The sequence below is a fragment of the Pygocentrus nattereri genome, chromosome 4 (genome assembly GCF_015220715.1).
Source record: "Pygocentrus nattereri isolate fPygNat1 chromosome 4, fPygNat1.pri, whole genome shotgun sequence".
NCBI classification, from domain to species: domain Eukaryota; kingdom Metazoa; phylum Chordata; class Actinopteri; order Characiformes; family Serrasalmidae; genus Pygocentrus; species Pygocentrus nattereri.
This window is the reverse complement of record NC_051214.1, coordinates 31,090,815-31,105,068: the sequence shown is the minus strand read 5'-3', so window position 1 is coordinate 31,105,068 and position 14,254 is coordinate 31,090,815. Positions and strand designations below refer to the sequence as shown.

The 14,254-nt window shown below is 38.7% G+C and overlaps 1 protein-coding gene across 1 annotated transcript in view; it reads right to left on the bottom strand.

Annotated features, from left to right (window-relative positions):
• LOC108434973 (tumor necrosis factor alpha-induced protein 2-like) overlaps positions 1-10,328 on the bottom strand; it is a 46,855-nt gene extending 36,527 nt beyond the window's left edge. Inside the window, exons 1-2 of the mRNA XM_037538115.1 lie at positions 10,116-10,328; positions 4,390-4,477 (exon numbers count right to left, since the gene is read on the bottom strand). Of these exons, the coding sequence (XP_037394012.1) occupies positions 4,390-4,477; positions 10,116-10,328 (301 nt within the window). The remainder of the gene's footprint in view (positions 1-4,389; positions 4,478-10,115) is intronic.
• Between the last annotated feature and the right edge of the window lie 3,926 nt (positions 10,329-14,254).

The following is a 14,254-nucleotide window of genomic DNA, read 5'->3' as shown; positions in this document are numbered from 1 at the left end:
GGTTCTCTGAACTGTGTTTTTCTGTTCACTGTAGTTTTGTTTGGATTTGGCTTTTTGTTCCCACAGGCACGTTCAATGTGACCTCTTAACCCACAACTCCTACAGTCCATGTCCTTACACCAGCATTCTTGTGCTTGATGACCACTTTTTCCACAACGATAACATGGTTTATTTAGTTTAGGCTTTTGGTTTTCCGTTTGTACTCTGTGTATTTGGAACAATGCACTCAGGTGTTGTGCCCCTCTGGCTGCCATCTCCATGGATGTGCTCACTTCGATTGCTCTTTCCAGTGTTAAGTTGCTCTCAGTCAGCAGATGTTTTTGAATTGTCTCACTACGCAAGCCACACACCAACCTGTCTCTAATGGTGTCATTGAGGGCTCGTCCAAACTCACAATGTTTTAAAACTGCTATGAACTGTGATATTGGCTCTCTCTCCTCTTGGTTTCACTTGTAGAATCTGAATCTTTCTGCGATAATGAGTGGTTTTGGTGAAAAGTGTTTCTTCAGTGTAGTGATGATTTGTTCATAGGAGCAGTCACTCGGGTTTAGCAGGCTGCGCAGGAGGTTGTATGTTTTACCTCCTATTACACTGAGAAAAGTGGGCACCACCACATCAGGTTTTGTTTTGTTGGCCAGCACAAAGCACTCAAAACGTTCAGTATATGAGCTTCACTGCTCTGCAGACTCAACAAAAGGGCCAATATGTCCAACTAGCCTTGCCATGTTTTCTTTCTCACTAGTTTTAGTCTCAGTCGTGTTCCGGGTATATTTGTACGTGCACTCGTTTTCTTTCCATTCACAGACTTTTGTCTCCTTCTCTCAACATTTTGTTGTGAAGTGAGTGTCTTTACTTTCTCTTTCTCCGGCTCTCACAAACATGTGCGGGCAGCCCCTCCCATGCTCCCAGAAACCACGCTTAAATTTTGAAATGCAAAGATATTTTTTTAAGTAAGTAGCATTAACACATTTTTTTGTTATTGCAGCTGCAAACCCTTTCTTATCACAAGAGCAATTATGCAGTGCAGAAGTACACATACAGGTAAATAAACAGATAGCTTTTTGGTCGTCACAGGAATCAATGTCACAGGAATGTCACTGGGGATGCATCAATACCAATAGTGATTCTGGGTATTGGGCTGATACCATACTCATTTATTTGTAATTGTGCTAAACATCACCTATACTAACACCCGATTCTGTAGGCTAGCAAAATGGAGGCAAAAAATCAATATATCCTACCAAAGTTTGTAGATGCTGACTTTACTCTGTTTAACTGATTACAATTACAAGGTGTAAACAGGCTGTAGAGAGACCATAGTGTCCTACTGTGTTAGTTTCAGTGCACACTGCAGTTAGCCAAGCTGCTGTAAGTAGCCCAGTTTCTCAGTGTATTTGCTCAATTCTCATTATGCATCTTGTTATTTTTAATGAAACAGCTTAATTTGAAATTATCCATAGAAAAGCTGTGTTTCACATAGCATAGACTGAGCATTTTCATGTATTCCCTGTTTAAACTGTCACCTAAGTAGCCTTTTTTTCCCACACAGCAGCCAATTATTGGTGTTTTACTCTCACTTTCTTGTCCCAAATTTAACTCATGAAATTATTAGATTCTTTTAAAGATGACTGACTATTTAAGATTGCTACAGATTTACTTGGGGTTTTGAAAGTAATGTAGATGAAAAGTAATGGGAACTGTGGGATTATTTATGATCCCAGTACAGCTTGAGAGAACTGCTAATTTGTAATGGAATATTTTTTGAGTAACTACCCCACCACTGGTCAGTTATGAGTCAGCTTCTCATTTTGGAGCATAACCATAGTTTTGTGTTCTTGGAGTTAATCGTGTGTCAAATTAAAAACTTTGAAAGGCTCATTTTGGTCCATGTGTTTACAAATTTGGACCATATTTAAATGTACATAGCAATACTCAACCTATAAGTGTGGGGTGTGGGGTTTGATGGGTGTCATATACTGACAAGTGTGTCCCACTCACTTTTACAATGGCTACTGGCTGGCGTTATTTACCAAAAGTTGCAGGAAAAACTATACTTGCCTAGTCTTGTAGTAGTAAAGGACTAAACTGTGAGGAAAAACCTCTGGGACAAGAACAAAAACAAAAAATAAATTAAAAAAATCTCTCTTTTTAGGTTCATCCATCAGCCGCTAATGAAAAATAATGTATAACTATTTTTGTATTTAATCAGCAGAATGAACAGGAGACATGATTAAGACGGTGACTATTACATTATATCTATCATTTTGACAAGCAGCAGTTATTGTAAGTAAGCTTTACCTGAATGCTGAAATATCTTCTGAAGGAAGCGGGGTGTTGACTTGCTGCATTGACTGGACTTACCAACAGCTCCTTCTGAATAAAAAAAATAGGTTCATATATATATATATATATATATACACACACACACACACACACACACACACAAACACACACACAAATGTTAACGACAGTTTAAGACAATTTTATCATACAATGTGAAAGTCATTTTCTGATTTCTGAACAAAGATCTACCACAACATCAACAAAGATGTAAGACACTGTGTGTAGCCGCTCCTTTCAGAGTTGGTTGCACAGAGATTTAACCCAGTTGCTTATCCTTGGTCGTGGAACGTATTTTCTAGCACCTAGTGAAAGAATGAGTGTATGTCCTCATCAACAGAGCCTTCAGACCCCCTATTTTGCTCCTTATTTGTGTACATTTCTACATTTTACAACCCATTATTCACTATGTTTAATGCTAACATATCATAAAATAGAAAAAATTCATCCAGAACCAACTCATGATTGAAAGCCCTACTTAGCAGTACATTCACCACCAGAGTTTTTGACAGATTGGTGAAGCCCTGCCCATTTTTGCTTCTGAGAGACTCTTCCTCTCTAAAATGTTCTTTTTATATTTAGTCATGTGAATTAGTTACAAATTGCTACTCCAGCCTTTCATTGCCCCTGTCCCAACTTTTTTGAGACGTGTTGCTGCAATCAAGTTCTAAATTAGTCAGTGTTCTTCATGAAATGGTAAAATGTCTCACTTTTAACATCTGATATGTGTTCTGTATTCTATTGTGAATAAAATATGTTTTTTGAGATTTGCAAATAATTGCATTATGTTTTTATTTACATTTATTTCTATTTTACACAGCATCCCTTTTTTGGAATTGGGGTTGTACATGTAGAACATGTTTGGCATTGCTTGCTAAAATAAAGCCTTCCCTGAAAAAGATGTAATCTGTATGGCAGAATATGTTGCCAAAACTTACATATTGTTCAGCATTAATGGTGCTTTCACTGATGTGCATATCACCCATGCCATGTACACAAATGTGCCTCTATGCCATCATGAATACTGGCTTTTGAACTGTGTGCTGATAAGAAGCTGAGGGGTCTTTAACCCTATACAGTGTCCATGTTTTCCACAAACAATTTCAAATGTTGATTTCTTGAACCACAGGGCACGTTTGCAAAAATAATTTAAAATTTTGATTCATCTGACCATAAAACAGTATTCCTTTTTGCTTCAGTCCATTTTAAATGAGCTTTGGCCCAGAGAAGGTGGGAGCGTTTCTGGATCCTCTTGAACTCTAGAATTTATTCTTTGTATTTTATAGTTTTAGCTTTCATTTGTGGATGCACCGACAAACTGTTTCCATAGACAGTGTTTTTCAAAAGTGTTTCTGAGCCCATGCAATGATTTCCACTACAGATCATGTCTGTTTTTAATGCAGTGCCCCATGAAGGCCCAAAGATCACAGACAGAAAATACTGGTTTTCAGTCTTGTCCCTTGCATAGAGATTCTCTGAATCTTTTAATGTTATTATGTACCATAGATGAAGAAAAGCAAAAAGTCTGTTTTTTGTGTTTACCCTTGGTAGAGCAAGAGGGACCATCAAGAATTAATTTATACAATTTTACATATAAAAATAATTCTAATATATATATATATACATATATAAGTAATTCATTATTAAATGGTTATAAAATAAAATTAATTTCAGGCCTTTAAGTGAAAACACTAAATAGTCAATTTACCCTCAGATGGCTCAGTTTACCTGTTGTGTAGGATTACTCACCTCTTGATGGACACTGATGGACAGGGTAGAGGATGACTGATGCAGTGTGTAATTGTATACTTACAAAGTTCACTTATATACTAGATGTACCTGAAAACCTTTCAGTGCACTGAATATATAATCATCACTGAATGTATAATCACATATTCATAATATTTAAAAGTTTACAAAAATCATTTGTTCATACTCTCGGTTATCATTCAGCCAATATCTAATCAATTATACAAACAAATGTTTAAATTGCAAACTCAAAGCACTTTAGTTAATGCGATGCATTAATGTGAAAGAGAAAATACTTACTGGCCTCAGGCGGCATCTCAGTATTCTCCTGCGGCGGCTCATGTTGTGTTCGGTTTGCTTTTAGTAAGCCAGATGAGGATGCAGTAATCTGTGGAAGAGGGGAGACATCATAGTCTGGTGCATCTGTAAAGAAAAAAGAGATTTGAGCTCAGATGAGTTCTGTGTTTATCATAGAAAAACATAATTATGTTTAGGTTGTAGGTGAGTGTGTATTTCTCTTGATTTATCTCACTACTCTTTCTTTCATTTGGTAGTAATATACTATGTATATACTGGTATTATATACATAGTTCAGTTTCTTGGACCTCTGTTTGTTTTTAAGGGCTTATGGCTGTGTGTGCATGGTACAGCGCCCATCCTAAGGGAAGAGTTTTAACTTTCAGACACTGTGGATCATATGCTGACAGCTGATGCTATTCCATGGCATGCTTTTGAGGAGGTAGATGGACTTGAATTGTTCAAATAGCACTTTTGAAGAAAACTCTGCACCTTGTAAAAATCTGGGGAAGAAGTCCATTAGGATTAAAAGCTGCTGATGTTGAACCTTTTCCAATTTTATACCATGCCATCAGGTACTTAGGCCCAGCAACCACACTGAGTGTTTTGCCCTACAGTATTTCTGCATTTTCCAATGCTGAGGTGATCCTCATGTAGCTTACCCAGGATAGCAACTCTAAGTGGAGTTGGTATTACAAATCTTTGCCCTTTCAGAAACAATTAACTTGGAGCTCGCCAGATATAGCGGAAAGGAAAGGTTCAATAGAGAACTTATTCAGCCACCCTTGTATTGTATTTAATAGGAACATGATTTCTTCTTTACACGTATACCTCTACATTCATTCAGTCTCTTCTGACTCCATTACAGCATTTATAGGGTTATTATTAGTTTTGTTGTATAGCTTTCATTCCCTATGCCTCCCACAGGAGATCTAGCACATCTGCTGAAGCTATGTTCTTGGCAGCAACATGTGATTTGGTTTACAGATATTGCATCAGTCTCATTCGCAGATGCTCATTTAGGCTTTGGTCACCAGAAGAAAATTTCAGAAGTCCATTTTTTAGAAACCGAAAGCTTGCTTGTACCAGTATCCTGTACTGCAGAGCAAATTCAGCCTACTGTCACGCATTCAGCTCGACGAGCGGACTCCAACTCCCAGAACACCCTGGGAAATCATGTGACTCTGGACTCCGGCACGCACACCTATCAGCGCTCACTCTCCCCAGACTTTTAAGGAATGTCACCTGTACCTCATTAGAGCTGAGCATTTAAGCTCGGCTCTGACAAACAGTCAGTGCGAGGTATTGTCTTTCCTACAAACTTACTGAGCGGATTCCTTCTTGTTATTTGATTGTCTTACTGTGATTTCGACCATTTAGAATCGTGTTTTTCGACTACGTCTGTTGCCTATCCCTTTTGGTGCCTCTGCTGGTTTTGTGGATTTGTTATTTGGACTCTTGGACTGCTCTTTGACTACCCCCTTGTGTTTTGCCCCTTTTGTATCTTTGGCTGTTAGTCCACCAAATAAATAGTGGAACCTTACATCCGCGAGCGTCTGGACTTCTGTCACTTCGTAACACCTGCCTTTCATAATATAAATGGATGTGTCAGTGTTTGGTTTTGGGTGGTGCTGCTGCATAATGAATGTGATGACTGACAGCCTGTGCAGTGCCTCAGCTGCTGCATCCTGGAGATTTGGCTTTCAAATGGGCAGAGGACATTTTAAATCCTAATTTAACCCCTTTAATTGTCAAGGTTACTAAATTACTGTTTATATTTAGCTCCTTCTTTGCATTTTAGAGTTTTAACTTGCTTTTGTGGATGCAGCAATGAACTGTGTTTAGAAACAATGTTTTTCAGAAGTGTTTATGATTCCGTGCAGTGATTTCCACTACAGAATCATGTCTGTTTGAAAAAGCAGTGCTACCTGAGGTCCAAGATTATGGCTAGCAAGTTTTGGCCTTGTCTCTTGCATACAGAGATGTCTCCAGATTCTCTGAATCTTTTAATGTTATCATGTACCATAGATGAATAAAAGCCAAAGTTCTTTGCTAATTTATGAAACGTTATTCTTGAATTGTTGCACTATTTAATTGTGCAGTCTTTCACAGAGTGGGGAGCCGCTCCCAATCTTTACACCTGAAAGACTTAGCCCCTCTGGGATGCTCTTTTATACCTTGTCATGTTACTGACCTGTTGCCAATTAACCACCAGGTGTTTTTTTTTTTTAGCACTACACAACTTTACCAGCCTTTTATTGACCCCATCCCAAGTTTTTTGGAACATTTTGTTGGCATTAAATTAAAATAGGCAAATATTTTTCAAAAAACAAAACATTTCTCAGTTTCATCATTTGATATGTTGTTTTTATACTATTTTCATTTCAATATAGGGTTTAAATAATTTGCACATCATTGCATTTTGTTTTTTATATACATTTTAAACAGCATCCCAACAATTTAGAAAAATGGTGTTGTACTTTAGTTGATTATTTACAATTTGTGTCTACATGGTTGTTAGAGGAGCTACCCAATGAGGATTAAGCTCTGTCATCATCAAGCTGTGTCTGTTCTGTGTGCTCACAGCAAAAAAAAATCTGGTATTCATACACAGCCCTTGCTCTGTTCATCTGAAGTAAACAAAGTGGTCAGAGATGAGCCACACAACACTATTACAGCAACAGTAACAGGGAATTTTGTTTTTGTGCAATGGACAGTGGGAGGAGGAGGGGCTACATGCTGAACTCTACACATTGTCAAGAAAGAGATATAAAAGAAAAAGAAAAATATCTGCAGAACAAAGATTGAGAAAGAATCTCAAAGACACTTCAACATTGGAGAGGCGTCAGAGCTGAGAAGTTGGCTTATCCTAACTAATTTCCTAACTCACCCTTAAACTGTGCAGCACTTCCATTCCTTGTTCTTTTTCACCATACTTCACTGGTTCAACCTTTTAATCCTACATGTTATGGCATTAACATATCTTAGAGAAAATATGGGGTTGTAACACCACCACTGTCCATCTTTATGTAATTTCTATATGTAAATTGCTAAATTGGTAAACAAGGCAAACAGTAGCACTAACACTGCCTGTTTTGTTAACCAGCCCCAGATACATACTGTCACGCTGAGCCAGAACAGACTAATCTCCACCCAACCTAGCCTCTTCTTATCTAATGTATTATTTTCAATTCAGATATCTCTGACCATGTGCTTATTCATGAAAGAGTGATTAGTCTTTCATTTAATTATTAAGGTATATAAAACACCATTTAAAAATAGGTTTTTTTATCTTGTGCCAGGTTTACAATTTTTTTATAATATCAACCCTGAGATCACAAAAAAGATATCTGTCTGACTTTGATCATCCTACATAACAATACCTAAAGGCTGTTCTTACCTTTTCTATCCATTTGCAGCAGAGTTGGAAACCAGCAGGTTGGGTGGGTGAGTGTATGTGTGGATGCTGAGCAGTGAGGGGAGATCAATAACTGCAACCATGGCATCAGCAGTGACATCACCATGTGATCTGAGAAAAATTTGCTGAATAATGCTCACCATGTAATTTCAGTTTCTATACTGACCTAGACTGCTGAAGACATCACTGAGCTCACAGTAAAGTCACTTGTCTGCCATTCACTAGTTAACAATTGTAATGAGTCTTTATTTATGTTACACTTTTCTTTTTAGTCACAAAGTTACAAACTGCTTAATGCAAGAATATTACTAAAACTTTGAAAAGCTAAAAACTCTAAATGGCAATAACAGCACAATTATAAAAAAAGAGATGGCCTGCATGGCCCATTCAAGTATATTTTAAATGGATTTAATTTGATTAAGCTGGATTTTAGCAGGATTGGGCTTGTATTCCTAAAGTGCTCATAATGCTAAATAGCTTTGTTCTGTGGTCCCATTCATCATCAGAAATATCTTAATTTTTAAAGCTTGAAACACTAGCCAGTACATGACTAGCAAACACAGCTTTAAGCAGTTACACACATATAAAATCATAATATGTTTTCATAAAAAAACACAAAGTTAAACATGAAGTTAATTAATTCCAGAAAATACGTGCTTCACTAGTCATAATTCTTAATGTTGAGTACTGATTTTCAGACTTTGGGACACATATGCTTCAAAACAATGGGACCTATCTGCTTTCCATGTAGCAAGAGGGACAGAGATGCAGTCTCACGCCTTGCTCTAAAATACAGGGGTGTGGCTAAAATATGGCTGTAACTAACGACAAAAGCTCTTTACATTTAAGAAGTTATGTGAAAATAAGGGACAGCAATTTTTTATAAAGTTTTTTTATATAAAAAAATGTTTTTTTGTTACGTGTCGGGCCTGAAAAAGGGGGGGCTTTTCTGGCTGGTGTTATTTTCTTTCTCTTTACTAGTCTCTCTCCCTTTCGTGCTTGCTCACCGGTATGTCCCCTCCCTCGTTTGTTCCTTATCTCTATTACAGGTTGGCTGCAGTGTCAATCATCGTCAGAGGACCCGTCCCCCACTGCGGCCAATCATCATCCAGAATTCAGGCCCTGGAGGAGGGACTTGGCTTTTAAAAGAAGACGGGCGCCAACCCGTGTATTTCGGTTTTGTGTTGGGGAGACTAGTGCAGTCAGTGTTTTGTTTCTCACTAAGGAACGAACTAGGGTAGCTTTCTTTTTCGTTGGTTTTCATTATTTCCTTCCTTTGGCGCTGTCCGGGTCCAGAAGTCCATTTAGTGTTTATTTTGAAAGATATAAATATTGTAAATATTGGTGGCTGTTGGTTTGAGGGGAGGGTTTCACTCACTTGTCCCCGGTGCAGTGTGAAATAAACAGCACGTAAGACGCTGAACGTGTTGTGTCTTGGTCCTTCCCGGTTCGTGTTACAAACATCACATCAAAACCATATGTTACTGGCCCCTTTTCCCCTAGGTTTAACTATGGGGTCGTAACATTTTTGTTAATGTTTAATAAAAGTAAAACTTCACAGTTTTGCATGCTTAAAAAAGAAACACACTTCACTTTGCACCTGCATATGACAGCTGCGTTTCTGTTTCTTGGGGTTTCCCTTAGTTTCCAAGGCAGCGTGGCCCTTCCCATTGGGCAGATAATGCAGGTATGCCTCCTTGTGGGTGGGTCTACTAGCAAGGAGCTGAGTGAGCTCTGGGAACACACTGGTGTGCGTGCATTGTGCAGCAGTAGAGTTTTTGCTTCTTTTTTTTTTTTTTGTAATTTTTTTTAATGAAAAGTCACCAGTTGAAATGCCTAGAAGAATGAAGAAATTGAAGGAATTTAAGTGGCCTCTTGTGGGATCCCCTTAACCTGCTGTACTGGGCCTTTTGCCACAGAGACAGACAGCTTGGAAAATACTAAGCAAACCTTGCAATTCAGTGCAACTATAAGAGGCCACTGCAACTATGAGGGGAGTTGATGCTATGTCTTTCTGGATAGTGATTCTGAGGACAAGGGTGAGCAACAGCTTTAGAAATGGTGATGACCTGTACTTTGGCAGGCTAAACGAAGCCTAGTCTACCCAGCCCGGTCTCTTTGACAGAGAGGGATGGATAAAATGTCATGCCCCGCCTCACAGTCTACCCCTAGGCCCTGGACTATGCTGCCTCCCCTGTGTCTCTCTCTCTCTTTGTGTTGAACACTTTCTCTCCTTCTGTCCCTCACACTAGAGCCAGATGAGCTCAAGCAACCGGTGCCCCCCAAGATGTCTATCGTCCATTGCCCGTACCTGTCCCTCAGCCTGGTCTTTGCTCTCATAGAGTCGGGGAGGTGGGCATGGTGAGTGTGGGCTCACGGCAGTGGCCAAAGACTTTCCATGGCCCTCATGACTGGCTGATGTCTGGGCATTGCCTAGTAGTCTGGACAGCACCTCAGAGCTGCCCGCACCAAAAGCACTGCCTGGTGCATCAGAGAGAACTGCCACTAGAGCACTGAGCCACATGTGTAAGATTCCTTCTTGATTACAGACATCTGAGACTGATTTGAGGGGGTGGTTTGGAGAGAATCTTGGCTGGAGAGTGTTCTGTTTGTGAAAAGCCCCCAACAGGCTGTATTTTTGGTTTAGTTTTGGTTTTGTTTCTGAAGTTTAAATAAAAACTCTGCTTTGGCCCTGCATTTGGCCTGTGTGTGTTCCTTGGGGTTTATCTTGGCTTCCCAGCCAGGAGGGCTCTGCCCATCCCCAGGCCGATGCCAAATGATTTTGTATATATTTACTTTATTACTATGTCAGTTGTTGCCTTGGGTTTAAAAAGATTGAAACATAATCCTTGCAAATATCTGAACACTTATTTTTGTTTTTAGTTTTTAATTATAGGACTGCAGTAGAAAGGTTATAGGTGAGAGAAATTTTCAGCCTGAGAGAAATATTTCTGTTGTCCATTCATAATTTTAGGAAAGATTGAACAACTACAGCTGGCGAAGAGAATTCATGTGGTATGATATGAAGGTTGGAAGTGGTTAGTGATGCTCAATATCTTATGTAGATCAGAAATGTATGAAGTGTACCATAATCTAATGTAGATTTTTAAAGATTTAGGAATTCTAACAATCATTTTGACAATTATGTGTAATTGTGTTACTGCTACAAAGTCCATTTTGACATGGATACACTTGGGGGTGTTTCTATAGTGCTGGTTGCACATTCTAAATTATGGGTGCTGCAGCCAAACCTTTTTGCTTGTCAGTCTTAGGAGCCAAACAGTCCAAACAGAAAGCTACTTCTGTTTTCCCTGAATATTCTAACCTGGAAAAGTTGTACAACTTAAAAACATAATTTTTGCCAAAATACTGATAAATGCTGAGATACTGGCCTTACTAATGCTTTCAATTAAACATTTTCCTTACATGCCTAGGAAATATTTGCAGACAAAACCACTTGTCAATTGTATTTTTTTTCTTTTTGCTTTGCTTACTACTCTTCTTTATAGTTGAAGGAAATGGAGCTCGGTATGATTATTGCCATAGTTTACATAGTTTACAGCTGTGTTTACATACACCTTACTAGGAAATTCAGCTGCTTTTAAGTGCACCTAGTGCTAATATAGACTTTTAACATTGCAAACCCAACTTGTTTCTACATAGAAAACATTGTTGATAAAATGAGACACTCTGGAGCAGCCACACATAAACATAAGGTCACCAGACCCAGTGCCAAGCATTTGGAAGAGGGGTATAAAGACCCCCAGCAATGGACTGTGAAGCAGTGCAGTTGCAAACTCTGGAGTAATAAGTAATATTGTGTGGTTACAAAGTGCTTTATGAACTGAAGGTGTTCAATTTGCTGTCTTCGCCTTCCCAGAAGTATGTGGTGTCTGTTTATGCCATGCCTCTCTGCTTCTCCGAGCCATGCAGCTGTTATGCTGCAGTTCCGTCTCCCGAGGAAACATGAGTGACCATGCCAGAGCATAATATAATAGACATAATGTGATTGTGAAAGAAAAATGAAAGAGCACACCATAAGAGAAAAGCAGTAATAGTGGGTGGCAACAGGGGTGTGGTCAACGATTGGCTGGAGGGCTGCGGTGTCCAATTCATTCCTTTGAATCAGATCTGCTCAATTATTTTATCTGTCTTTCTGTTGCATCTTCACAATGTTTATGTTTATGTAATCGGCTAAATAATTACATTTCCAATTTAACTGTACATATATTTGCATCCACCTATATTTTCTCTCTGAAACCTGATCTAAATCTGTAAATGTAATATCTAAATCTGGTGTAAACCTGATCCTTCCTCTGCATGTGCTGTTTGCATGCCAGCCTGCTAGGGCACAGGTTCATACACTATACACATTTGCACAACTGATTCAACTAATTAACAAGCATTACGTTGGTTGGGTCAGGCGAGCAGAGTAGGGAAAAATAAAACATGTGTAGAGCATTAGGTCACCAGGATTGGGATTGGGAAGATGTGTGCTAGGAGGCTTCCTGCACTGAGGAAACTCAGCCCACTGACCAGTTCCAATCAAAAGTACTCACTTGCTGAAGTCAAAAGCAAAAATCAGTTAATGTGCTGTTAGAATGTCCTGAAAGCCAAACCTTATCAGTTCTTGAACATGTTTGGTCACATTTGGCATAGAAAGCCAAAAGAATTCCCAAAAAACCATGCAGTCATTGTCAAGAGTGATGAAGGCTCAGGCTGATCACAGAAACATATGAACATGAAGTAAGCAGAATATTCCCACCATTTCGTTAACATTTTAGATACAGTGATATTACCCAGTCATGTTATTACAGTATTTAATATCAGAATGCAATGATTAGTACAGAAATATAATGTGATTTAGCCTTTGTTCTTACCAATTTCATGCCAATTCCTGCTACTAATACTATGTAATGTTACATTACAAGTTGAGCTCTGGCTTAAGCATAATCCTTGAGCTTCTAACAGATATTCAGGTAATATATTTAACTTTCCTTTGTAAGTTTTACAGTGAGTGCTAAAATATCTAAACTTAAATCCTGTCTCTGAACAGGATCTGTTCATGTGGGTGGCCTAATGAGGGCAGTCCTGTTCCAAAGAGTCTAAACATAGACCAGATACAGACTGCCTGTTTATAGCTGCCTTTTTTAGCTTTTGCAGGGCAAACTCTGTTTGTATGTGTAGTTTTGTACATTGGTCTTGATTTACACCATCATTTGCTCTAGTTATGACACTGTAGCTAAAAATTCATCATTATTCTCAAGACTTGTCACAGGACCCCTGGCTTGGAAGATTCCGACTCTGGCCCGTCATTATTCCCAACACCTTTTTCTTGTTGTTTCCTGTTTTGTTTTCAGTGGTTTTTCATGTGCATCTTAGCCATGTCTCGCAAAGGTTCGATTTTCCTGCATTCAGCCTGATTGGCTATCCTGTGACCCCTGCCCCTCAAAATTTATACAGTGAAACTATTTATCGGTATAACCTGTCCATTTGGTACAGCTGATTTTTAAAAAACCCACACAGACAGGACCCTGGACCCCTGGTCACCTGGCAAGGAAATCAAACCCTATTGTCTCTGAAGTAATTACATGAGTGTAATAACACAAATGTATTTTTCCCAGAAGTTTTTCCAGCAGTAAAAGGAATATGTAATAACTTACATTAAAACATTACTAACACTGTATCTGCCAGCTTTCCTGACATTTTGCAAGCATCTATATTGCTAGTGCTATGACATCGTACCAGTTTTAGCTTTAAATCATTCTGTAATGTGACCATTTCAGAGGCCATTTCAAGGAAGGGGGGCCCTAAGCAAACACGCCCCCCAACACCAACCGGGGCCCCCTCAACCTCCACACCCGAAATCCCATCCCCAAACCCCCCTCCGGCCAAAACAAACCACATTCGCCCGCGGCCTGCCTAAAGCCTACAAGAACCACAGCATAGACACAGTTTAAGTCCAACACACTTTATATCAAAACATATTTTTGGACAGTGAAAATACTGCTTAAATATTTTGCATACACTGCAAATATAGCAATAGTAACATTTGAACATTGGCAAAAAACCCACCACTGTCCCATAACAACAATCATAAAAATAAAGTGCAAATCGCATAGTAACTATAAATACACACACACACTTATATTAATATAAAATTCTTAATATCAAAGTGCAAATATTGCTTAATTAAGTTATTAACAAAAGTAATGTTTAAATGTGAACAGTTAAAACAAAACACTCCCATCCTATGCAAAAAAGCATACATTCTTCACAAACAGCCTATAAAGAGTGCAAGCTGCATAGTCATTTTAATATCCAACATCAGTATAAGTGCACACGCATAAGAACCTTTAAGGCCATTATGTGCAAAATATCTAAAACTGCTGTTTTCGCTTCGCTTCAGCAAAGACAACCACAAAGTCCTCCATGTCCAAAGACCGGCAC